Genomic DNA, 23849 nt, shown 5'->3' with positions numbered 1-23849 from the left:
TTAATGCATGTTTCACCCACACAAGTTTGCGAAAAAGCCTGCAGTTTTTTTTTTTTTTTTGCCCTGACATGAAAATGTATCTGCCCACTCGATGTGCAAGAGAAATATCGACTCATGTGTTGACGGGGGACCCGTATTCAATCTGCCCTGCTCGTATAGCAGGTGAAGAACAACACGTTTTCAGAGGCAGAGCTGGTTCCAACCCCCTGGGGAAAATTTTTACCATAATTACATCCTGGCTTCTCTTTCTAAATTGATGATTTAGTAAAAAAAAAATAAGAAAATGCAGAAAAACTTTGCTTCCTTTTCATTAATATGGAATTAAATCATGCATAATTATAAACCAGCATTAAAAAAAAAAAAAAAAAAAAAAAAAAAAAATATATATATATATATATATATATATATATATATATATATATATATATAATGAAGATTGTAAAATGTAATAATATCTGCTAGTTTTTCCAACATATCTACGAAGCAGATTTCTAAAAATACAAACCCCAGTGATGTGTGCCAGTATCAGCCACTCACAAACTCCATGCAGGCTTTTAATAACAAATGTCAGATATTAGTCAGAGCACACAATCACATCAAATGAGGCTTGTTGTGTAACCCCCTCCCCCCCACCCCCTCCCGGTCACTGATAGCTGATTTGCAGAAGGACTCAGGTGGTGGTCATCCAATTAACTGGCCGTGCAGCATCGTGATGTAAAATGAAGAGGGGGAAGACTGTCAATAAAAATGCTCTTAAATCAATGTTTAGTCGTGATGTCTCTGGACCAGCTGGGGCTCACGGTGGCCTTTTATTGCAGAATCCCCCCCTCCCCCTGTAAACGATCTATTCTGCATCTTTATGTTGCATTATTGCTGCCTGCAGCTCTTTATTGTTCTTCAAAATGGGAAAACAGCAAACAAAGAAGTGGATTAGTGCAAAAGATTGAAAATGTTTACAAATGGAATACACGAGGTAAATACCACAAAGACTTTACGTTTATCTACCGATATTCGGACTAAACAGCAGATGAAAGACGTAAACGAGCAGCTTTTCATTTCTAGCTGTTGCCTGTTTTTGCCGACTTCAAACATCCTAAAATCTCTTAAATATTCACTTGATTTCTATTACATGTAAAAAAGACTGAGGCTCAAGCTGTGAATGATGCGGGAGCAAAAAAACCAAAAACCTGATTAGCCAATGATCCGTGTAAAAGGCATGGAAATAAAGAAACGGCATTGTCCCAGCACTGTAGAGCTCATTAATAGTAGTGAACTACTTATTTAATGAACGTAACCTCACTTTAAACTGTACGAGATAAGGTTTTTAGGATGAAGGCTAACTTCCCAGCAGGGTGCCCACAGATCCTTAAAAAGTCTTCAATTCAGTAATGCAACTTTAAAGTTTTAACTATCAGATCCTTAAATCTGTCTTTTTTCTTCTTTTTTTTTTTAAACATGAAAAGAAATAAGAATATTCACTTTTGATTGATGTGCTTTTTTTTTTTTTTTTTTTTTTTCCAAGTTGTAAATGTAACATCAAAGTCTTAAAGATCTTAAAAAGTATTAAATTGAACATCCCTAGACCTGCAGATACTGTCGTTACTCTGGTAACGGTGGCAAAATTGCTGGAGGTTGAACTGCCCCAAATCAATCAAGGGTAGGACATACTGTTTTGCCAACTTTCAGCCTCACGCTGTGGCAAAATACGAAACAGTACAGAGGGTCTTGAGGATTTCTTTCGAAACGCTATTCCACTTAAAACTTGTTCATTTCTTTCTTCACTTTTTGGTCTCGTGTTTATGAAACTCTTGAACCGCTGTGACCGCAGGCCTTCGAGCCCCAGTAGAAGCTGCAAATCTCACATTAAACAACCGGTGCTCAGTTGGAGAGTCGGTCAGCTGATCCACTGAAATATCTGAAAATGCAGTAACGGAACTTAATATCATATTTAAGACAACAGTAGTTCTGTACTTCAGATTAAAGTATGTTTGTGTGCATAACTGTTATGCACACACTCACACACACACACACACAGGTGTACGCGCAACAGGGAGCTCAAATTTTGTTATCCAAGATCTGTTGTTGCCATGGCATTGCACTGTATTTCCTTACATTGCCTTGGAAACGCAAAAAATGATGACTGGCACGAGGCTTTGAGTGAAGTGGGTCAAGAGCGTCTGAGACAAGTCAACTCGGAACAGGCCACGAGTACGAGGAATGTCCCGGTGGGATTTCCAGGCCAACAACAGCGAACCAGAGCGAGCTCTGCAAGGACAGACGAAAAAAAGTCTGGAATCCAAACGCTTGGAGAGTTCAAACCTAATTCATGTCGTCGGTAACGTATCACCACTTTGACTGATACTACTAAATAACTCACTCGCCAGACTAAGAATGCAGTGACACGGAGATAAAATGAAGTGACACCAAGTAGAAGAAAGTTGATGCCTATTCTCCAAAATGACTGAAGTAAAACAGGCTTCTGTAAAAAACAGATCCCACCATGCCGTGACTGGAGATGTTTTTGTAACCAGCAGTGCTCGGCAAACATTTCCCCTCGAGTAAATTTTGACTGTATGAGATCAATCTTTTGTGGCTGAACACGACTGAGTGCACCTGAATTGTTATGACTCATTAACCCACTTTTTTTCTTCTTTTTTTAAAAAAAAAAAAAAGCTTCTCATCCAACATCGCCACCAAGAGGTCGCTCAGAGGAACAGCCGTCGCTGCCTCTGCTGCAGATTTAATTCCCTCCTCAACTCTGTCATCTGACAGGTTAAACACAACTCTTTGTTGTGCATTATTTACCTCTCAGTGCGTTGATATAATAATTGTTTGTTTACACAGTCTCCTGCTGGGCCTCTGGAAATTACAGGTTTTAATTGCGGGTTTGATTTTGATGGAGAAGTGGCGCCATCTCGTGGTTGTATTTGACCATCGGACTGTTTTACTCACAATTCCGTATATTACCTAAGAAATTAATTTCATTGGAAGTCCACATCCTGAAGTCACAAACTTTTCTGCTGTTTTTCTGACTTGCATTGATGAGATAGGAGTCGGATACGGTGATGATGGTTTAATATAGTCTTCTCACCTCTGTGTACCGTCACAGTCACCAGCTCAGGGGTAAACTGTTAAGTGCTCGTGCTGACATCTGGGGGATGGACAGACTCAAATGTCTCTTATTAAAGTGGGTGTAAAGTGTTCATTAGGAATATAGTTGGAAATAACTGCAGAATATTTGAATACGGAAATATAAACGGGAAAGAAATCTGCATCTATGCCGTTTCTCAGCTTTTATCTGATCATAATTACTGTTGTGATTATCAGGTGGTAACTGAGGTGTTATCATCGCTGGTGCACCTTTCTTTTTTTTTGACACCTCCATGTGTATCAGAACACTTAACATGGCATGTCTTTGTGCACAAATAAACAACACACATCACACATATCCTGTCAGTAACACCTCCACCGTACACGTCACATTATTTTCTCCGAACATTTACATGTTTATTTAAATGTCTCCTTCCTCTTCTCACTATAGGTGATGAATTTCTTTTAATATTTTTTTATTTCTTACCTTTTTAATTTCACAGTTTTGTCCCTTGTAATGCATATGCATTAATTAAGGAATTTAATCCCGGGAGAGACGCTTATCTTACATTCCTCCTGCTTCAATTTGTCGTCTGGCCCTGCTGGCACCATCATCTCCCACAGCCCGAGCTGACCGTCTTAGTTTTTTGAGGATTTGTAGAGTAGATGCAATATCATAACTTAAAGCACATTATTCAATATATAAAACTAAGTTTGTGCCATAAAAATATACTCGAGACCACAGCGAACAATGATTTAGATTTATTTCATATAGACCTCTACATCACCACAAACTCATCGTGTGGACCGGATTTAATGTTTTATTTAAATGTTTTATGCAAGCCTTAATTAAAAAAAAACAACAACTAAAAACATATTAGTTGAGTCAAATTCAACTAATATAAACACAACTAAGGAACTCGGGTGAAAATATCAACCACGTGTTCAAGCTGTAGTCTCACTTTTTTTTATTCTCACAAATCATCCTCCTAAAAGGCGATCTGTAAAAGCAGGGACTTGTACTTAAGATATGGGTTTCCTATTTTGTTATGAAACTCGGTCTAAATGCGCAACGGGCCTAATTTTAGCATCTTACGAGCAGCACCTGAAGGCAGCACGCTGTCCACCCTTGTTGGCGTGTGTCACTGTCCTCCTCCGTCTCCGGAGTGTCTGACCGCCGGTGGGGTGTGTCTGCTGGAGATAGTGATGGAGAACAGGAGCTGCGTCAAGAGAGCCTCAAACACACAAGATGGTACCGGAAGTTAGACGATTAGGGCTTTAAAAATAAAGGCACCGCTTTATAACCCCATTTTTCTGTTAAGTTGGATGTAAACTTTCTGATAGCCTACAATGCCCCTATCCGTGTTGATCAGGAACAGAGGAAACATGAAACTGAAAAAAATAATACTCACTGTAAAAAAAAAAAAAAAAAAAAAAAATCAAATCTGATGCCAAAAAAATGATCTGAAACCATGTAAACAACTCTCCAATGGAAAAAAAAAAACATGACGCAATATTGTCAGTCTGAAACTGTTGAGATAAAATTGGAAACTATCGATTATTAAACACTAAAATCAGCTCTGAAAATGCAAAAATACAATCAGAAAAATAACAGTAAATTCTGAAAACATTAAAAACAAACTGAAAAAGCTGAAAGGATACAATGTGAAACTGAAGAAGGTAAAACCACCTGAAATGGAAAAAAATAAGAGCTAAAACCATAAAATAAGATGTCAAACCATAAAAACAGATGTAAATGGAACCAATAGCCTATTATACACAACTGAAAGGAAAAAAAAGACTCGAAATTGAGACATATTATCCTAAACTGTAGAACGCACATCTTGAAAAGAAAAATGATTAAAACTGATTTGAATTTGTCGGGGAAAAAAAAAAAAAATAAAAAATCGAAATCTGTAAAAAGTAAAGCCAGAAGTTAAAACAATGTTTTGAACTGATTTGAAATTGTAGGAAAAAGTAGCCACAGATCTGAAGCTGACAAAAAAACAAAAAAAAAAAAAAACAAAACAAAAAAAGTTTCAAAATCGCCTGTGTAAATATCAAATGAGAGAAGGAAAACAAAACCAAAGAAAACCTGTCTTTTACTTTGAAAGCGAGACCGGAACTTCGTGTGCAAACTCCTCTCTGCTTGACACTAATGGGGGAAAAAACCAGTGGCGAGCTCCCGCCTCTTCAGACACCTTGTAGACAAGCAGGCAAGCGAGAGCACGACTCACGTGTGGAGGTAAAATGCTGTTGAGTAACCGGACGAGAATCACGACTCCGGCGCCGGTTGTCATCTAACGTTTAGTGTGGGAAGAAGAAGAAGAAGAAGAGGAGCCATGAAGAAACACCTGAGTCCCACGAAGCAGCAGCAGCAGCAGCAGCAGCTGCAGCCACCGACTGAAGTACCGGCGCCAGGCAGCGAGGTGACCGTCCAGCAACTCAACGAGCTCCTGTCCAACGGCAGCGGGTTTTACAGCCTCCCGACGCAACACTTCAACGAGGTGTTCCCCAGAATATACATCGGTAACGCGTGAGTCATTCACCGCCTCGTTCACACACACACACACACACACACACACACACACACACACACACACACACACACACACTATGAATTACGGTGACGGTGTCGCGCGCTGACAGGCAGGTAGGTAGGTAGGACAGGTTAGTTTTTTTATTATTATTATTTTTTTTTAATTATTATTATTATTATTATTTTGTTTTAAATTAAAATTTATTTCCTGCTCATCAACCGGGCACACGCGACCATGACAACAGTGTCGCAAGTCGTGCCAGCCAGCACGCGCGCGGGACGGGCTTGTTATTCCGGTGTCTCCGGTGTCATCATGGACGAAACGACAGCCTGTTGTTGTAAACAAATAAGCGGCAGGAACGTGCCTCGGCAGCCAGACAAGGTTGGATATTGGATAACAAAAATAACAACAACAACAACAACAGGCTTGATAATGACAATAACGCATTTGAGGCACAGCAGATTCCCGTTTTATCCCCTTTTAAAAAAAAAAAAAAGAAAAGCAGAGCGATCCGTAGAAAACACGCCCGGTTTGAGCCGTGAAGGACACAGACCTGTTTTTACTCAATGAATCCCTCCATCATTACAATCACTGCCATGTAATCACGTCTTCATCCAGCCGCTCCCCATCCTCGTCTCCTGCCGGGCTGCGGGGACACGACAAGTCATCGCGTCTGAACGGGTTTAATTTCACCTTTCATTCATAAAATACAAATAAATAAATAAATAAATAGCAGCAGGCGGTCCTCGTGCAGAACAAAGAAGAGCAGGGAGTCTGGATTTTATATCGCTAAAAGTGGCAAGATACCTTTTTTTTTTTTTTTTTTTTTTTTAAATCATGACCAGAAATAGTAAATATGCACCTTTATGACCTAAATTCATAAGACAAAGAAAAGAAACCTGGTTCTTTTCTCATGGTGGTTGTAGAACATAGAGATCTCTGATTATAAACCTGTTGTCTGGCCACAAGTGCAGCTGACTTTTATTCTTTACTTACTAATAACCCCTCAAAAGGGTCTTTTTATGCCAGATATGAAACAATTAATCAATCAGTTGAGTAACAGAAAGATAATCTGCAAATATTTTGATATTCAAATCATGTTTTTGTTATCTTTCAATCAAAATCGTCAAATACGGACACTTAATTTTCTTAATTATAAGCACCTTCTGCTTTTCTCTTGCGTTATGACAGTTAAACTTAATTTGAGCTAAACAAGACATTTAATTACTTTGGCCCTTTTTTGGGGTTTATTTTCTGACATTTAATAGACCAAATAATCAATTGAATAGATGGGAAAATAGTCAGACTAGTAAATAATGGAAATCATCATTATTTTTCCAGATTCTCAGTAAGTAATGTTATTATTTTGCGAGAAATGTTGAGAAAATGGTGTTAAAAGCCAGAAGTCATCATTTCCTGAATCCTAAATATTCAGTTTACTGTCACACGAGATGAAGCCAATCAGCATATTTAACACAACTAAGGAGGTCATGTTGGGACAGTTTGGCTGTAAAATGAGTTGAGAATTGATATTTCGTCCGTCAATTATATCGATTAATCGACTGATCTCTCCTCTGAAAATAATGCGACCAAGACGTGTGCTTTGTGGTATTGTCTTGTTGCCTATCGACCTAAATCCTTTGTTCTGAAACCAACGTGTTGTGAGCTAAATTTTAATACTTGATGCATAACTTTTAAGATTGAACAAACAAACCCAGACTTTATTTTCTGTGCATATGTTTACATTTTGCAGTTGTTTTTTTTTTCCTGGCTCTATCGCTTCTTGTGAAAGTTGCTGAGCACGCAAACTCATACATGCGGTTTCTATAGTGTATACTGTATGTGCATTAAACATGTCAGCGGCTGAACCGTAAATCGGCGGCTGTTGGTTGACTGGACGCTATCGGCTTTGTAATGAACATGCCGATTCTTTAGGAATTTACAACTCGGTGTTCCAGTAAAAGGCGGTTCCCGGTACTTCCCGATCTGATTGTGTACGAGGGGAACAATATTAATGCATAATAGAAAGGTAAAGAAACCTCAGCCCTCTCTGTCATTGCAATTAATGTAAAACTGATTTAAAAAAAAAGTTTAATCCTTTATTAGACAATCACGGTAGAAACTAATCAAACCCGGGACTTACTGCTGAAAACATAATAGACTATATATAAAAACGGATGTAGCTTCTGGGTCTAAAAACCAAAGCCAATACGGAAGCGACTTAATGTGCAATACCACTGACTGCCACTAGGGGGCTGGCGCTAAAGAAACCTCTGGCTCCGATAGACTCCCGTTGGAAAAAAGCGTCAACTTCTCTCGTGAAATTCAAAGTTGATAGATTTCTCCCACAAGTCGTTAAGGTGTCTTTTCGCTAGTTTCGCTCCTCCTGACCATCTGAAAATAAATCTATCGTTAATTAAATATTAGGCCCTTAAAGGGAGGTATGTTTGCATCTGACTGAGCGTAGGCCGCGGGTTCATTTTGAAACTATTGGAGCAGCTTTAACCGATCGGTTAGCCCTGAAACTCCACCACCGCTGCAACTACGTTTAGAAAGAACAAATCGTTCTCGCACTTAACCATATTTATATAACGTGAATAAACAATCATGATTTAGATCAGGTGCAGGTTTTGATGTGGGACATCGTCAGCCTGACTGATCGGTCTAGTTCTAACATGATCACATATTTCCTGAGCAAAATCAGCAAACCATTATTACTAATTTTAGATCGTATTTTATTTTGGTCCTTTTATTTACAGCGGATGCGCTGAGATTTGTTTGGTGTAGATATTTTTATGCAATATGTCGAGAAAGAAAGACGCCCTAAAAATATAGACGAGCCACTTACAGGATCAAAAGCACAGAACAAACTTTCAGGTTTTGAAGCGGTTTAAAACAAAAATACCCGACGTTCGCTCAAATATCAGAAACCATTTTCAGGTTTCAAGTGTCGAGCTTGTCGGAACAGCAGATGAAGAAAACGTTTACGGAAATCTCTCAAGTACATTTTGCTGAGTTGTAACGTAATATGAGCTTTTACAGAGCAGCTCTTCATCTCGCTGTTATAGATTGATATGGGGGGGGAGGGGGAAAAGGAGGGGAGGGGGGGGGTTCAGGGATGCCCCTGAGAAACCGGTTGCCTCGGTGCAGTCCATCATGTGGCTCCTCACTGCCAGCAGAGTGGTGAAGGGGGAGGGAAGGGGGGAATACAAGCACATTACTGTACCTCGGCGCTACAACAAAATCAATCTGAATATGGCAATCTGCGCGGCCAAGTCTCCAAACAAAGTGCTGGCACTCCCCGAGCTTGGCTGAGGCTGAACGGGGAACACTGTCGGCTTGAAAGAGACACTCTAATGTGCTCTCGGCGTTATGGGTTCTTTTGAGGGAGAGAGTTTGATGTCTGATGAAGAAATTTTGTTCAGATTAAAAAGGAACAGTTTTCAGTTATCACTGAATATTTTTTCTTCAAAGCTTAATGCAAGGGAGGGTAATTACAGAACCATTTTTTTTTTTTTTTTTTTTTTTTAACTATTTAGGTGTATCGTAGACAGTCTGAACAGGTTGAGAGCACAGTGTGATGTAATGTGATATTACAAATGTCTCCGGCAGGGCGAGGCGGTATTGATTGTCAATTAAAGCCTGTGCCTTGTCCACCGTTTCCACCACTGGGACCCAGTAAGCCTCTCTGCTGATGCTTCTTATTAGTTGTACCCTGTTAGTAATCAAATTGTGTAGCTTCGCCTGGCAAAATCGGATTAAAACAAATGCACCAACTAACACAATACTGCATTGTATATGGTGCATCACACGGTCTTCTTCTGCAGTGCCTGACCGAGATTAGAAAAAAATAACCATTAAACTTTCTTATTGCAGTGTCTCAAAGGAATTTGGCCTATTAACCATTTTTAGGTTCCAATATGTAGTTTAAGTGCTATGAATAAGTGGATTTTTTTTTTCTTTCAGGTCACGACACAGTTAACTAATTGTTAATTTGTGAAAATACATCAGAAAATTGTCATTACCCTCAATGTTCACTGTAATTTTAGTCACAGAGGTGATATTTGATGGAGGAAACTAACGGCTAGCTGTTCTTGTTTTTCATCTAAAAACTTCGGGCGTAATTAGGCGACAATCAGGAAGCATGCTAAAATATTATTCAGCAAGATTTTAACTGCTTCAGTGTAGTTTTAAATCTGAAAGGGAAACTTATTTCTAAACATTTTAAACCCTTATTTTTTTTTTTTTACATAATATCTAGCCTTTGTTTTCTATATTCTATATTATTTTGATCCCCTGTTTCTCTGATTTACATGAATTAACAATCCAAATCATTTAAATGGGAATGACCAAATATTAGGAACACCTCTCGGTACAACCCAAACTACAGTCTCCAAAATCACCATTTAAATAAATCAGTACCTTTCAATCAGATTGAATAACAGCTGACTTACAAATGGAGGATTTATTGCTGGGCTGTTGTACTTTATGCTTCGCCTGTGAGTGGATTTAATGTTATAACTGATTGATGAATGATATATATTGTTATTGTACTGTTGCGGCTGCATTTTTATCTGATATTTTCTTTAATTTGTCACCTGTTTCTAGATGCAATTCTCCAAAAACACACACTCTCAAGATTTTTTTTTTTTACCAGCGAGTAACTTCAATGAACAAATCTCGAACAGCACTTGTGTTTATTCAGCTAGTGCGTAATCCGTAAATGGATTATGAATGTACTTTTACAAACTTGCTCTAGTTTTGGGATCGCTCGTAGTCAGCACTACTGAAAGCTGCGCGGGCAGCTCGGGGACGCAGCGAAGGTGTGGTTGTTTGCTTTGTGAAACACTCTGGCTCTTTGTGAAGCCGCTCTTTAATAATGGATGTGTTGGGACTGCGGATCCCAGGGTGAGGAGGCCGGGACAGGCCCGGCAGAATAGGAGGGAAAAACCGCTGGCTGTGGACCCAGTTTAACCCAATGCTGCCTCTGTGTTGTGTTGGAAGTACAGTAAGTAGTGGACAAATCCTTCACAGTCACTACTACCACACACACACACACACACACACACACACACACAGCATTACGTTTTCTTTACCTACGTTGCATTTAAGTGCTCAAACTGTACGCGCAAGCATTTATTGAATCATTTATGAACACAACTTTTGTGACTGAAACATGCGAGTGTTTTAGTTCCTCCGGTGACACGAGACGGGCCGCTTCGGTCCCCTCGTCCTTCAAGCAAAATGGAGGCGGAGAGGATTTCTTCGGAGGTCTTTGCAGGAGCAGCACCTCCGGGGAGCTGCCCGGGGTCACCGAGCCTTCGCCTCGTATTGACTGGAAGCAGAAGCGGCAATAAAAGCACACAGCGCTGTCGCGAGGAGAGCGTTTTCACAGATTCATGAAGATTTATGATTCTTGGATATGAATAAAAAGTAAAGCAAACACACAGCCGATTCTTCTGTAGATCTCAAAAGAATATATTGCCTGCTCACAACATAACCATTTTAATTTTCTTGTTGTATGTCATTGTTTAATCTGGTTCCAAGTGTTTTCTGTGCAGGTGTTCTTGCTTAAACATAAATTAGGTTTTAATTAGTGACACTAACTGTTCCATAAAACCTTACAGCCTTAATACACGAAGAGGCGTTTTATTCAGAATCAATGGCCGCTGCCTTCGGCCAGGTTGGACGGGAACCGTGGACACGGGCGTCGGGCCAGAACCTGCTTGTATTGCTTTGTTGCGCCTTGTTAGCGGCGCGGGCTTGTTTGTGTTCTGTCTGGGTCCAATATGCTGTACTGCAGTTCTTAAAGGCAACGTTTGTTAGAGCAGGACGGAAACAGAAATAGATTTATTGTTTCCTGGAAAGTAGAGTGGATGGAGCCGGGTGAGAGGATCTGTTTGCAGCTCTCTTTTTTTTTTTTTGGTCTTTTTATTTTACATGTTTATTTCTTTGCGATCCATCCGTTCCATTTCCGTTCAGTTTTTCTGGCCTCTTTTTTTTGTCCTCTGCTCATAATTCTTCGTTACTCGATTTCCATTTTATTCTCTGTGCACAGATCTCGGTGTATAACCAGTTGGAGTCTCCTTGAGGTTATTGGATGTGTGGCCAACATCTCTATTGTGCTTTGAAACGTTCAAGTTGTTGGAGAATGCTACGTTTTGTACGTCCACCAGACTCCTGCCAGAGAAAAGTCGGACAGTTTGTGTGATTATTTTAATTTTTTTAATTTTGAACATCTCTTTTACTAAACTTTGAGCATGTCAGTACAAACTATTTCGACTTCTTTCACTTTTTCATTTTACAGACTAAATCCTTAAATCAGTTTTAATTTGTACTTTTTTTTTTTCCTCTTGTGACTTGAAATAATAACTGATGAACGATCTGTTTTGCGCCTGCAGAGCTGCAGTGTTACAGCAGATGCACAGTATCCGGCTGAGCGTCGGGGGATACTGCAGGCAACGCTGCTCACTTAAGTGCGCGCCCGAGCTGTCGTGAAAGACGCAACCTATATTGTCAAAGTATCACTTTAAAATGAATTGTGCTGACGCGGTCCGTTGCTGCTTCTTGTCAGGTGTTATTATTATAGCTGTTATTTGTCCCAGATGTCTTGTTCTGCTGCTGTGTACTCATCATCTTGTGTTGTTACAGAACAAAGTTTTATTTCCCCGTCAACAGAGGCACTTTTTACTAGTGGACAAACTCGGTTTAAGTGCAGCGGGCTTGTCACCGACATCAGCAACCTTCCTGAAGTGATTGATTTTGTTTTATTTATTTATTTATTTATTTATTTTTAAACTACTTTATCCTCGTGTCGTCTGTGCAGGTTTGTCGCCCAGAACACGATGCGTCTGCAGAAACTGGGCGTGACGCACGTCCTCAACGTGGCGGAGGGAACCTCCTTCATGCACGTCAACACCAGTGCGGACTTCTACACCGGCACGGGCATCACGTACCACGGCATCCAGGCCAACGACACGGAGCAGTTCAACCTCAGTGCCTTCTTCGAGGAGGGGGCAGATTTTATAGACAAGGCACTAGCACACAATAACGGCAAAGGTGAGTTTATTCATTAAAGGTGAGGAAACATTGCGGTTCTAATCCATTCAGTAAAAGCCTTGTTTTACTGCTGATACTAATGCAGTAATGATAATAGTTTAAAATCATGTAAAATTGCATACTTTTAACCTAAAGCTTTCAGAAATATAAGTAAAACTCTGGATATCGTGCACAGCCATCACGACAGGTAGAGGAAGTGATACGGAAAAGCAGTCACCTAATCCCAGACATCATCTGGATACAGCTGGTTTGACTCCAAAGAGGATTTGCTTTGGATCTTTTTTTTTTTGAAAAACACAAGTGAAATATTTTGCAAAATTTGCCTGGAAATTGTGGTTTCCTGTTCTTGTAGTCTCGTTAAATGCCAAATATATATTTCCCGTGAAAGTCAGCCATGTTTAAATGACACTTAAAGCTTCACTCGTGTCTTGTTAATCTTCATAATTAAAATCTCCACTGAGGAAAAGTAAATTTAAAGTTGTCGAATGGTGATAATCCAATAATTTTATCAGTATGACCAAAATGACAGCTGAGTTTTTAGGTTATTCTTTTAGAAAAATAAACCCCGTATTATAGGGGCATCCACATGCACCTAAAACTCAGATCTGAGAGTTTATTCTCCAACAAAACCCCTCGAAGGTGGAGGAGATCAAAGGGGAACACGACATCTCTCTCACTTCAGCAGCTCCCACTTTGAAAAGTAATTTGCTCCCACAAGTTGAGACATGAAAAAAAAAACAAGCTCCCTCTTGTTGCTCGTCTAACAAAGGCTGCGAGATTTAAGGCGTCTTTTTTTAATGACTCCATCTCGGGCTGCTTCGTCGCGGCGGCCCCGAACACGTCGGGCTAAATCTGACACACTCCAGAGCCCCGCTCCACATCCCGTTATCGGATCGTGTCCCTGGACGTCAGCGTAAGTGTTTCATGCACCTGTAGCAAGAGCTCGTGTTCGCTGTGTTAAACGGGTGCTCTGACGCTGCTGGACTGTGTCAGAGGACTAAAACAAACACCGCCGTTAAACCAAAAAAAAAAGCAGAAATCACAAGGAAACTTAGTCTTTGAAAAGCAGAATATCAGGATGGAAGAAACAATCAATCCCACGAGGCCGCCACCAAAAACAAAAAATATCCATGTCGTCACGGGAGGAGAAAGATGTGTTTAATTAGTGTGCCAAAACCCCGTATTTCATGGCTTGGATTTATTGTCAGCTTTGACACAGAAAAGCATCTTAATTCTCTGGCAGTTTGGCCGAAGGTGCGCCGACGTGGCGGTAAATCAGGAGCCGCTGGCGAGGACGAGAGGACGACAGACTCGGCAGCTGAACAAGAGAGACGGCGTCTCCTCTCTGCTCGCTGCGGTTTTGACTTTGTGCTCCGTGAAACACAATCTGGGAGATTTTGAGACCCTCGGCTGTGAGCTCGGAGAAGGTCAGAGGTCGGGGATTTTAATGAGGGACTGCACTGATGCATTGTTCCTGTGAGTTTTCACCCATAATGAAGACTCAGGGGCCGAGGAGGGAGGGGGGGGGGGCGCAGCCATTTTTAGCTGGCTCTGCACATTTTCATCGGGTTATTATAAACAGAAATTACCAAGAAATATAAACCACATTAAATCTGCACTGATAAAGAGTCGTTTGAAAGTTGTCAGTTGCCGTGATGAAGAGGAATTATCACAGATTCTGCAGCTCCACGAAGGATTTTTTTTTTGCGTCTTTTATCTCAAAGGTTTTATAATCAATCTTAATCAATCAATCTAATCTATCAACCTTGAATACGGCAGCAGGAAGTTGATGAAAGGAAAAAAAAGGAAAAAGAAAAGAAGGTGGGATAAATTTTGAGCGTGTTGTGTCCTGCTGCCAATCAATCAATCAATCAATCAAGGAACACCTCAAACGCATTGGTTCAAATGTGGCGCTGACGTTCACCTGACCTCGAAGGATTAACTCATTCAAATGTCAAAGGTCAAAGGTCACTGCGACCTCACAAACAACGTTTGTGGCCAAACTTTAAGAAATTCGTTCGCTAATCATGACAAAAGACAAAAGCTGAAAAAAAGTTTAAACTATAATGCGTGTATAGATCTTCAGTGCTGTCGGGTTGATGCAAGCATCCATATTTAGAGCATTTTCTGTTGTCATGGCTACAACTTTCAGCCAGATTGGCCAAATTCCTTCAAAGTCTTCACTATATTAAAAGAGTCTGGACATTTAATGTCGACTGCAAATTGACTGGTTGGCAGAGACGGACATCCCAGAGATGGCAGTTCCAGTTTTTTTAACATCTCATCTTCGACACATATTATTGGATGTCGTCATTACTCACTGTGGCTCTGTAACGACACTCGGGGAGGAGAGCAACAACCATAACAGTCACTTACAAACATGAACCATCAGCTCTGAAAGATCTGATCCGGGTAAAAGATTGTAATCAAGCGTGTGGATGTAGCCTTGTTTAAAAAAAAAAAAAAAAAAATGAAATTTGACAACTGGAGATCGATGTAGTGACAAGATGAGGGACGCTGTGAGCCGAAGATCCGGCATGTCCAGCGAGAGGCTACAGTAGGATCAGTATTGATCTGTGGGGGGTCGGCCGATTGGGGGTATCGAAGAGGTTGTGTCAATGGTGGAAAACTGTTTCTCGGGAGGAGGAGGAGGAAAATGAGGAAAAGGAGGAGGAGGAGAGGGAGAAGAAGGAGAAGAAATGTTGGGAATATTACTAGAACAGGGACACAGAGAGGTGTTAGGTTTCAAATAGAGTGCTGAATCAGCAGATCTAACCAGAGCCCGGCGCATCAGCTGCTCTGTGAAGGCTGCCAAGTTAAAACCCCTCTGGGTTGTTTTTTTGTTGTTGTTGTTGTTGTTGTTTTTTTGTTTGGAGCTAGTCTGTAAAGAAAGCGTGAAAGTGAGATGGAGACACAAACGGGTGTGAACATGGTAAACACTGTAGAGGGAACATACATGTACTCTGCACAGATACAACATGGATTCCTTGCCGTGTGCAGGACGCAGGTGCGGTGAAGATGATTGACTCTGCCGAGGCTGCAGCAGAGGTCACGGTCTTGTATTTGCATATCCTGGCAGGGAAGCTGCTTCGCTCTGCAACTTTAGCCGCAGCATATGTTCCCCGACTACGTTTACCCCTCTTTTGTTTTTCTTCGCTGATTTGTTTCCTCATTTTTCTTTCTTTGCGTCACCGCCTGTGTTTCTCAGCAGCAGTCTCAGAATAAAAAAACAACAACACAATGCAGAATAAATCCTGTTTTTAATACCGTTCCTGACATTTTACATTTCTGGATGGTGCTGTATGTTCCACTTCCCTCAGTACACTCACATATAGTACCCGTGCATGTTAGTACACTTACTTAGGTGGTGTTTGAATTTTTAACAGTGGTAGCGTTGTCTCAAACCGAACACTGCCGTTTTGCTAATTACTGGAAATAACCATAATGTTTAAATGCATCATCTGCCTTTAATTATAAAAAAAATAAAAATAATGAAAGAGTTTTCATGCCCTCTGTTGAATGCACATAATAAACACACTTCTGTCCAACAGCAGTACAGTGTGACCTAGTGGGAAAAAACAGCTGCAGCTTCCAACACCGTAACTTAAGCTTTAAAGATCACTTCATGAAGTCAACAGTGAAGTCGGTTTATCTAAAGCCTCATACATTGTTATTGGAAAAAAATACATCAGTGAACTGCACTTCTGGGACTTCTTAGGAAGCGTGTTTACTTTGTGCAATGATAATCTGAGTTTTTCTTTTCTTAGTTTTTTTTTAATCTTTATCTGTTTATTTATTGACGGTTTGATTTGAGTAAATCCTCTATCTATGTTTCTGTCTGTCTGTCTACTATTGCACTAAATCACATTTTCCTTTATTAACATGAACACACTCACGATGGTTTATTTTGAACCGCCGTGCTGCGGGAGCATCCTCGGTACGAATGAAAGTAGTCCCCAACAAATTTCACCACCGAGTCCTGTTTGAGTAACGTTTTGCTAAAAGCTGCGGTCCCCAGCTGTTTCAGGTTGAAGTCTTTGTCTCTTTTCTGTGATGTGTTTACTTCCTGTCTGAACTGTCCTCTGACGGCACGCCCTCTCCGGTTGGGTTTGTGCGCGTGTCCGCGATTTCTGTGAAATCGGCCTCGCACCGCCGGCGCTCCTCTCATTGTTGTCTGCGTCCTCCAGGGAAGGTGTACGTCCACTGCAGAGAGGGCTACAGCCGCTCCCCTACCATGGTCGTCGCTTACCTCATGCTGCGCCACAGAACGGACGCCCGGCTGGCGGTGGCCACCGTGCGGCACAAGCGGGAGATCGGACCCAACGACGGCTTCCTTCGCCAACTGTGCCAACTCAACGAGAAGCTGGCGAAGGAAGGCAAGCTGAACGGGGAGGTGGGCAAACTAAAGACCAAATGAGAGCAGCGGAGGGGTGAATGTTCAGAGACCCTCTCCGCCCCGCCTCCTTCCCATCATGCCTTTCACGGGCTTTTTCAGCTGCTCTCGGAGACCGACCCCGACCCCGCCCTCGACCAAACCAGCACCCATCAGACACATCACGGGTATTCTGAAACATACATGCGTTTATCTGCGTAGATAATTATTCCTCACACGCACACACACATCTCTCTCACTGCTAAGAGTGTGATCTCAAATACAAACTAAAAACATCCACCCCCCTCCGTCCCCCTTTTTACAATAGTAAAACAACACATTTCTGAGCTGAGCTACTTAAAGCATTCCTTCAATTCCCACAAGTTAGTATAAGGTAAAAAACTTTGCCCTGGTTTTTTTTTTTTTTTTTTTTAAAGAATTTCCTTACAAAATAGGTTTTTGGAAAATAAAAGATGATAGCACAATCATTCCATAGTTTTCCACTGCCGGGAATGTCAGTGATGTCTCCGCCAGCAGGAGTACTCTATAAATCCCACATTAACTCCTAAATACATACATATAAAAAAAAAAGAAAAGTTGACGACAACACGCGAGGCAACAAAAAGCAACATCAGTGCGATACGAGCGGACAGAGAAAAAAAAAAAAGAAATCCCAAACATTCCATGAAAACTGACCCCAGACTTCGATCAATTCTTTACTTCCTGCCCGTCGGGGCGGATAGTTGACGCACAAACGACTCACGCTCTAATGCAAAGCTGTAGCTCGATGTAGCATTTCACTTCCTCCACTCTCTGGCCTCTAGTTTGTCGTCGGCGCTGCGAGCAGGTTGTTTAACGCAGAGCGGAAAAACGGCAAACGTGGAGATAATTAAAAATAGTGAGGCGCGTCGGTTTGTTCGCGTCGCGGCTGCATTTATCGGCCGATACAACGGGTGTTGTTTTTTTCTTTTGGGGCGTGACGTTGAGCTCGATCAGCCTCCGCAGCAGGTAAACGGCAAAAAAAAAATCAAGACGCCAACAGTGGATCCGATGTCCTGTTTAAAGAAAGGAAATGTTTCTCCTGCAATTTCAAATGAGCTCTTTTACAGTGTTTCATCACGAGTTTAAGAATAATCTCAGAAGCGTGATTTGATTTGTCAAATTGGACGACGGCAAAACTTTGGATTAGTATGAACAAAAAGAGTGAAAAATCACTTTAAAACTACTTTACAGTTACAATAAACGTAAAACAAAAACAGAATATCAAACGTCTCACGACGGTTTAACTAGCCAACCGTGACTTTAGCCTTTTACCTAAAAGGAAAGTTTTAAGCCTGATTGTTAAAGTAAGTAGATTCTTGCTCAAACCAAACAGGAGATTCTTCAGTTAAAGAGGACGTGTTCTTACTGTACTCGTTAGCAACGCTCCTCGCGTTCAAACTAGAGGCCTCCAGACGCATCGACGGGGAGGGATGCCACCCGCTTTCTACAGAAAGCACCGGTCATCACGCCAGAGAGTCGTCCACTGCCAATTCCCTCACAGCCTGAATCCAGCACCACTGTCATCAACAACAGCTCGTCAGAGGTCCATAACACACTCGTCACCGTCCCACTCCTTGAGTGTGTGAGTGTGTTGAGAGTATGTGAGTGTGAGTGAGAGTATGTGAGTATGTAAGTGTGAGAGTGTGAGTGAGTGTGTGTGTCATACAGGTTTTCTTATGCACACACACAAAATCACAAAGCCTTTTTTTTTGTTTGTTTTTTGTGTTTGTTTGTACTAAAGCATTGCAATATATGTCAATACCCCCCATCAGATATATAGAATGTAATCACATTTAATATGACTAACCAGGCAGTAGTTGTTACATATAAGCAGACTTTAGTCGAACAGATAACGTTTTTGAATATTTACTTACTGGGCATAATACTGTAAACTAGACCTAGTTAGTGCCGGGGGGAGGACGGTGATGGAGGGCGTCTAGAAACTGGTAGCCTTCAACCCCTGGGGGAGCAAACCAGGCTGGGTTTTTTTTTTTGTTTTGTTTTAGAGTGAGAAAGTGTGAGGTGGAAAAGTCCGAGCTCTCTCGGGTTCTGCGGTTAGTTCGGCCTCTACGTCGCACACATCGGACTGCGTATATATATCTCCTGAAAGGTCAAAGGTCTGAGGCATGTTAGCATGAATCCAGCGGGATGCAGAGGGGGAAGAAGGAAACTAGGCTGCCGCACCTCATTAATGGCCCTATTTATCCCTCCTTTGATATATCTGTATACATTTCAGTATAAACATGTATACTGTATATACATATTTAAGTGTTGACATATATGAATGTACGAGCAATGTGTCTATAACGTGTAGTCTTAAGTGTGTCCTTATATATCATATTTGTATATGACATCACAGAGTAGCTCCTCCATTCCTTCTGTTTCACAGCTACCTATATGTGCATTAATATTCAGATATGATGTGCATGTAAAGTGTTCTGTGGAATTGTGATATTTCTGTATCGCAATTGTGCAAAACGTGTTTAATGATAGCAGGGTTTTGTTTTTGTTTTTCCTCCCAGGCTCAAAGCCGGGATACCGGGGCATGTGATCATCGTGTTTACTAGTAATTTTTTTTTTTTTTGTACAGGTCGAAGTTCCCATGGTAATGCAAATTTATTCATAAAAATACAGCAAGATGCAGGTGGCAGCATAAGATGCATATGGATTATCTTGCATATGACCTTACTGCGTTACATACCATCACATCCAAGGATGCACTCATCCCATCTCCTCTTTATTTATTCATTTTTTTTATGGTGCTTTGAAACATTTCCAGCGCTTCGTTTCTTGAAGTTCGTTTGGAAGTTTTTCTGTTCAGATCAACACCTGGGTTTTGTCTGGATGAGAACGAAGTGATCCTCCAGCAGCACTTTGAATTTCAGTGCAGTGTTTTCTTCATAACTTGGCTTAGAACTCAGCCGCGAACGAGCATTTGCAACAAGTAAACAGTTGTTGTTTTTTTCGACCCTCGAATATAACCCGGTTCAGGAAAAGAAAAAAAACAAACTTTTGTGTGAGGAAAATAAGGGTTTGGGTTCAAATAATGACTTGAAGTTCTTAAAGTAATGCAACCATCATTGTCATGGCAACAGTAAACTGTCCTGTCTCATGGCTGGAAATGCACAAATGCTCTGTATTTGATGGCTCCGGCTTCTTGAGTGTGCAGATTTCATGTCTTACATTTTAGACCCTTAAATATCATGTTGGACTCGGACAAATTCGCTATTTTGATAATGGAAATAATGGCGTTCTTCGTCCAGGTGGTGTCAGTAAAGTGTGCATCAGAGTACGTAAACAAAGCCAGAGGAGCCGTTTTAACAGACATGTGTTTTTACAGCCCTCCGATCTCATAAAATCCAACATCTAGATTCCCAAACATGTACTGAAACATCCAGCGCTGCTGCGGCCTCATTTTTGGCCGGGAGGAAAAGTAATATTCTCCCCGGGAGTTAAAACCGAGGGCAAACTTCAGCGCGGCTGTGATGTGTCTCGGGCCGCGGTTCACGTACAGGTTGTTCCAGTGACCTCCGACCTCGCCGTCAATTCACACGCCGGCGTTTAAAAAAAAAAAAAAAAAGAAAAAGGTCTCCGAAGCAGCGCGTGTGACCGCGGACGTCTCTGCTTGCAGGAAGCGTCTGGCAAGAGAAATCGGGTGCAGCAGTTCAAGCCCGAGACCGTTTTTCCGAGTTTAATTTAACGCATGCCTCATCCTGCGTTTTCCCATCACCTCATCGCGAACCCCACACCACGCAGCAATGAAGAGTCCCACGACCGAGAGAGCTCACGGACCTCTCGCAACTGCATTATATACCAAAATTGTCGGTGCCAAGTGACCTACTCTAACCAAAGCCGTTTTAAAGTGTTTCACCGGCTTTGTTCTCATTCGAATGGTCTGGGGTTTCACTCATACCGCTTACAATACTGCCCTCCGTCTGAATACTCGAAAAGCAACAACAGTTTTCTTATTTTTTTCATTTTTCATTTGGGTTTTATTGGGGGGGGGGGTAAAACTCCTCACATCGGTCCAGGATGAGGGTACGTGTCCTTTTTATAGCATCAACTGCCTACACCGACCTGCTTATCGAGTAAATCATCGACGGCTTTGCCCCCCCCCCCCCGCCCCGCCCACACACACACACCCCCTCCTCCTCCTCCCTCGAGACGCAAACGCTCCGTGGTAGCCCAACTAGCCATGGTAGACGTTTACCTGCCTCCATTTGAAATGACTTTTAAAAAACTTTTAGACTTTTTTTGGACGAAGCAAAGACAAGAAAATGGAAATTTCTATCATGGCTACACTGCTGGCTGAAAAGTCTTTTATGCATTGAGTAACAGATAAACACTGCCACCTGCTGTTCAACAAGGTTTGCACACACTTTAATTTCACCGGCGTCATAATAAACAGTGGCATGTTTTCTGCCACATTTTTTTTTATTTCTTTCTCAAATGTGAAACCCCGTAATGTCAATATTAAGCACCCGGCTAGTCTGTTTAAAAAGGTACCAGCATCATATTGTGGGTTCTACATTACGTATTATCGAGAATGTCAAATGTTAAATGCCATTGATGTATATTCTTATATATACCGAGTATGTAACGCGCACTGAGGCAATCGTGAATTGCTGCATTTTACTGTCATAACCGGCCTATTACAGCGTAAAGATATCGTATCCAGAGAAACAATCAGTTCATTATTTTTTTTTATCTAGATTTTTTTTTTTCCTGTTACAAGGACGTAAGTTGACTTTTGGTTTAAATAATTAGCGCTGCTCACAACGAAAGCTTTTTATTTATTTATTTTTAATTTTTTTTTTTTAAAGTCTCGTCCAGTAGGAAACGTCCACCTAAGTGTGATTGTGGCCGTGCTTCTCCGACGTAACCGTTCGGTTCAGTATCCGTGTTGTTGTTGTTTTTTTGTTGGATGAGTCACCTACATGTATAATGGAGGTCAGACCCGGGGCCCGGCGGTAATTGTAACACGGAGGGTTGTTAAATCAGTGAAACGGAGACGGGTAGTTCGTTATTATCACAGAAAACTACATTAAATTGATTTATGCATCATTTCCTGTGATTTTCATTTCAAACTCGCAGTCCCGTGTGGCGCGTCTCAAACCATCTGTAGGCAAGAAAGATGGTAGTTTTTTTTCATTTATTTTTTTTTAAACCCTCCGTGACTGACAGTTGATATCTTACATCATGGAAACTCCTTTGAAATTGTCCGTATATGCAATGAGCTCCGATCCCTTTCTGGTAAATCCCCAAAAGGGGCGTTTGAAACGAACCCCGGAAATGACTTACGAATACCGTCTGGCCCGCCGGCGAAGCGCTGACTCAGCAGCTGTCATCTTCATCCCGATAAATGGTTTAAAGAAGGAGTTTTAGCACAAATGAGCCCACTGCCTGACTCCCTCCGGAGTCCATTACACAGTCTTATCTCATCACGGTTTCTGGTCATGTACAGATGTCGCCTAGGTCGGTGTTGTGATGTCGGATCGGCTGTGAATGGGTGTATATATATATATATATATATATATGTGTGTATTCGTCACCGCCACTGACATCTCAGTGAAAGCATCACAACAGTAAACGACACGGCACTCGGCACCCAAAGCCTTACAGTTAACGATCGATTGGTCAGACGCGTTTTTCAGTTTGTGTATCTCACTTCACGCCGTCAGAAGAAGGAAAGCTTCCCTTACAGAGCGAGACATCGTCGAAGTGCACTTGATTTTAAATTGCTATGTTATTTTTCTTACCTTGGAGAAGTCCCTTCTTTCTTATGTTTAAGAAATAAATGGCTGAGGTTGTATGATCTGAGCGTAACGAGTGGTTCATTATTCTGTTTTTTTTTTTGTATTACACGATGAAGCTTATATAGTAGGAATGTACTAGATGGTGACGCCAATGATCGTGTATTTTAAATACATTTTGAGTTGGTTTATTTACGTGCCTGTATACATACTGTTTATATCTAGAAAAGTCAACCTATCGTGGCCAAGCATGTGATATATATATATATATATAAAAAAACGTGACACTGATACAACGTCCTCTAGTGGAGCGACGGGTGTATTACATGCTTTGGCATCCTACCGAATAGAAACGGGTTTTTTTTTATTTTATTTTTTAAATTTTTTTTAAGATTACAACAAAAGAAAAACACAAACTCTATAACGTCTGAATCAAATCATTGTAAATCATGTCTTTTTGCAGTTCTGTTTAATTACACAGGATTTCCCCGTGAAAGGTGCAGCAAACCGGACGAAAGGGTGGAGTTCAGTTGGAGGAGTGAAGGTGAGAGAAGTAAACCAGCTGCCATGCAGACGATGTTACTCCAACAAATACATGAACTACTTCATCTGTGTTGTATATATATGTAATGTAATCACATTTTTCCCTTTAAAAAAAATTGAACGCAGGCAATGCCGGTTTTGTCCCGCGCCGTTCAACACAACACGGGGCTTGTCAGCATCTTTAAAGATTTTCTAATATTTTACACACGGATCAATCAACTTTTAAAGAAGATAAATGTCAGATGTATAAATGAGGAAACTGATTCTTGGTTGCACCTTTATAATAGCTCCATGAGGGATTAATTCTTCCTGTTGACTACTTAAAAACGTAGAGCAACTCGAGTGCAGCAAATGAGCTCAATTTAAACTTTTAGAAAATAAAGTATTAAAAGTAGATTTTATTTTTTTTTAAACAAAAGATGGCCATAGTTGTTATCCTCCCACCCCTAA

General features: G+C 41.0%; 1 protein-coding gene across 2 annotated transcripts; it reads left to right on the top strand.

Annotated features, from left to right (window-relative positions):
- Positions 1-5262: 5262 nt before the first annotated feature.
- On the top strand, positions 5263-22935 carry dusp3a (dual specificity phosphatase 3a). Of its 2 annotated transcripts, none has more exons than XM_069160132.1 (3): positions 5263-5626; positions 12457-12689; positions 16882-22935. In XM_069160132.1, exons 1-3 carry the CDS (start codon positions 5433-5435, stop codon positions 17121-17123), a joined length of 669 nt encoding a protein of 222 aa, XP_069016233.1. In that variant the 5' UTR covers positions 5263-5432; the 3' UTR covers positions 17124-22935. The 2 variants fall into 2 exon arrangements, with proteins under 2 accessions (XP_069016233.1, XP_069016234.1); XM_069160133.1 differs by having other exon boundaries at positions 16877-22935.
- Positions 22936-23849: the final 914 nt, after the last annotated feature.

Source organism: Embiotoca jacksoni, unplaced genomic scaffold, assembly GCF_022577435.1.
Source record: "Embiotoca jacksoni isolate LCO1_2020_lvr unplaced genomic scaffold, fEmbJac1.0.p SCAF_26, whole genome shotgun sequence".
Classification (NCBI taxonomy): domain Eukaryota; kingdom Metazoa; phylum Chordata; class Actinopteri; family Embiotocidae; genus Embiotoca; species Embiotoca jacksoni.
This window is presented reverse-complemented; position numbering and strand designations above follow the sequence as displayed.

Coding starts and splice junctions, on each gene's coding strand:
- dusp3a (XM_069160132.1), top strand. CDS start 5,433: ATGAAGAAACACCTGAGTCCCACGAAGCAGCAGCAGCAGCAGCAGCAG. Junction 5,627..12,456: donor AGAATATACATCGGTAACGC/GTGAGTCATTCA, acceptor TCGTCTGTGCAG/GTTTGTCGCCCAGAACACGA. Junction 12,690..16,881: donor AGCACACAATAACGGCAAAG/GTGAGTTTATTC, acceptor CCTCCAGGGAAG/GTGTACGTCCACTGCAGAGA.